The sequence below is a fragment of the Euwallacea similis genome, unplaced genomic scaffold (assembly GCF_039881205.1).
Source record: "Euwallacea similis isolate ESF13 unplaced genomic scaffold, ESF131.1 scaffold_128, whole genome shotgun sequence".
In the NCBI taxonomy this organism is placed as follows: domain Eukaryota; kingdom Metazoa; phylum Arthropoda; class Insecta; order Coleoptera; family Curculionidae; genus Euwallacea; species Euwallacea similis.
Window position 1 is genome coordinate 7663 of NW_027098662.1, and position 3461 is coordinate 11123.

Consider the following 3461-nt stretch of genomic DNA (forward strand, 5'->3'; position numbering starts at 1 on the left):
AAGAATATCTCACTTGCAAAAAGCCCTGTTACGTATACTTCGTCGACAAAGACTTAATGTCCCCATTTATAGATGTATGCCTAAAATATTTTCAAAATCTACAAATAAGAATATGCACCAAACTGCTACACAACATCGCAGACCCGGAAGAAAAAATCATGCTCATCACCCACCAACACGAAGGCAAGCAGAACCACAGAGGCATCAACGAAACGTACCAACGCCTTAAAGCCCTTTATTACTGGCCCAAGCTAAAAGAAGACGTGACAAAATATATCAATGATTGCACCATTTGCCAAACGTCAAAATACTGCCGTTTCAAATCTTACATTCCTCTTACAAGAACAGAAACACCTAGCAAACCCTTTCAGATGATACATATCGACACCTTTACATTCGAAGCACAAAATTTCCTAACAATCTTCGATAAATTTTCCAAATTTGGACAAGCATATCCGTATGACAAAAACGCGAAATCGGTGTGCGATAAACTCGTCAACTTCTTCTCATTCTTCGGATGCCCTGAGACAGTCACTTGTGATAATGGCAAAGAATTTAACAACGAACTATTGAAGGAATTGTTGAAAACCCAAAAAATTAACATTCACTTCACGACCCCTAGACACCACGAATCTAACGCACCAGTGGAACGCTTCCACTCTACATTGATTGAACACCTCAGAATCCTAAAACAAAAGGACGACACAAAACCGATTACTGAACTAATTCCATATGCCATAATCGCATACAACAGCACTAAAAGTAGCGTAACAAATTTCACACCCCACGAACTCATCCTGGGACACACAAATACAAGAGACCCTTTTGACCTCATATCAACAACGTTTTACTCAGACTACGTCTCCTCTCATAAAGCCAAAGTCGATGCATTATGCGAAGATGTCGTGAAGAAAATGGAAAGTAATAAGGAGAAAGTTATTGCCAAAAGGAATCACAAAGGAAACGAATCCCCCGATTTTAAGGTCAACCAAAAGGTCTACCGAAATTTAAACTCTCGAAACAAAAAGAACCCAAGATTCAGCGGACCGTTTATAATCATAGAAAAATTAGAACATAATAAGGTAAAAATCCAAAGCACGCGAAGCCCCTACAAAATTGAAATAGCACATATCAAGGAACTAAAGAAACCCCTCTTTACAGATGGCCCCTCGCGCATGGAAAATCCCAGTACATCAACTTAAAATCCAACCCCGGTGTACTACCCTACAAGTTAGGCAAGGCCCAGAAGACTATTGACCACTGGCACTTTATCCAAACGTACGACATGACCGAACTATTACAAGAATTCGCAAAAATTAATACCCAATTCGACTTACTCGTCAAAACCCTAAATAACTTCACTGACTATAAACTCGAATACCACAATTCCCTTGTTGTGACTACTAGCTTAAAACACAAAATCATCCGTCAGATAAATCAAATCTTCCCGAACAAATTAAGAACGAAACGAGCTCTTATAAACGCCTTAGGATCAATCATAAAAACAATAACGGGGAACCTAGACCAAGATGACGCAAAACGTATCGACCAAAACATGGAAATCCTTAAACAAAACCAAAACGATTTAAAATCCGCCATTGACAAGCAAATGACTCTTTTTTCTAAATCAATAATCAATTTCAGAGAAACAATAAGAAATGTATCCCATAACCAAATTATATTGGAGTCACGTATTAGACAAATAATAGATGTCGTCAATCAGATCGAGGTCAAGGAAACAAACCTTTTTGAGTTCTATCGTATCCAAATGATTATCACCCAAATTACCGTCTTTTACCAGAATATTTACGATATACTTTCAAATATCGAAGAGGCAATTACCTTTGCTAAATTAAACACCTTCCATAACACCATAATCGACCCAAGTGAATTCCTAACAGAACTACAGTCAATGAAAGAGCAAATTCCCCTAGGAAAACTACCATTCGAGCCCAACATTGAAAATCTATTAACTATCGAAAACACTTTGGAAATAAAAAGTTTCGCCAAAGATAACTCGATCACGTTCATCATCGAAATTCCATTAGTAGAAAAAGTTAGTTATGATTTATTCCGATTACTTCCCTTGCCCGTAAGACATGGCGAAGTATACAAAGTCATAATACCCCGATCCGAATATCTACTGATAAACGACCAAACATTCGGATACGCGAACGAACCCTGTCGGTACGTATCCCCTAATGAATATCTATGCCCTCAAATACATATAGATAACTTCCACGATTTTTCCCCATGCGAAGTACAACTCCTGCGTTACGAACACAACGCCACACGATGTAAATCAATAACTGTTACCCTGGGGGAAACACAAATACAAAACATAGACGATAATAAGTGGATCCTGGTGACCACCAAAAGTATTGTCGGATTAGAAACATGTAAATCTTCACAAAGTAACATTCTGTTGGATGGAACTTACGCAATAGATTTAGAGTATCGTTGTAATCTTAAAATAAGGAACATAGTTTTAAGAGGCAATAGGAAAACCAACCGGCAATTTCAAATTTTCCCTTTGTTAGACATAAATATTAATCATACATATCAAAAGCCATACCAAAAAATAGAACTGCCTAACTTAAGCAAAATAGATTTAAATAATATCGCCGAATTACAGAATGAGGTTGATTTGCAGAAGAAGGAAAATTCAATGTTACTAAATACTAACCTTCACTACGACAGAACCAGTATTTGGACTGTCCTATTGTATGGTATCATAATATTGTCCTTATTAGGTTTATTAGCAAAGTATCTATGGCCTATTGTTTTAAAATACAAAAAGACCGAGAGTCCAGAAAATGACATAGTAATTTAGGTCATAGAAACTTCGGGTTTTATGCCCATCTAAGGGTGGAGGAGTTACATCCCCGTAACACCAAGCGTCGCTGTTATGACGTCACCCGTACGATTAGTATAAATAAGAAGTAGCATTAAGCGCAGTAGCCTTTTTAGTGAGTCTTTGCTTGTATCGCGAACGTTGTGTTTACTATCGGTCCTGTTTGAAATAAATTAATTTCAAAGTAAAGTGTTTTTTTTTGAGTCTTAAAACGGATCAAAACATAACTAGCGAAATCGGTCAGAAACGATCGTTTCATCTCTGAATTTGCTCAAATCGACCGATTTGGCTTATTTCGGCCAAATCTGGGTATTTTGGATGGAAACAGAAGCAAATTGATGAAAACGTGCCAAAATGACTAAAACAGGCAGAAACGAGTGAAATCGGTCAGAAACGATCGTTTCATCAAGGAATTTGCTCAAATCGACCGATTTGGCTTATTTCGGCCAAATCTGGGTATTTTGGATGGAAACAGAAGCAAATTGATGAAAACGTGCCAAAATGACTAAAACAGGAAGAAACGAGCGAAATCGGTCAGAAACGATCGTTTCATCTCTGAATTTGCTCAAATCGACCGATTTGGCTTATTTCGGCCAAATCTGTCTAT

At 37.5% G+C, this 3461-nt stretch overlaps 1 protein-coding gene across 1 annotated transcript; it reads left to right on the plus strand.

Annotated features, from left to right (window-relative positions):
- Nucleotides 1–1768: 1768 nt before the first annotated feature.
- On the plus strand, nucleotides 1769–2833 carry LOC136418849 (uncharacterized). The gene is made up of 2 exons (XM_066405074.1): nucleotides 1769–2705; nucleotides 2754–2833. The coding sequence occupies exons 1-2, from the start codon at nucleotides 1769–1771 to the stop codon at nucleotides 2831–2833; spliced, it is 1017 nt and encodes a 338-aa protein (XP_066261171.1).
- Nucleotides 2834–3461: the final 628 nt, after the last annotated feature.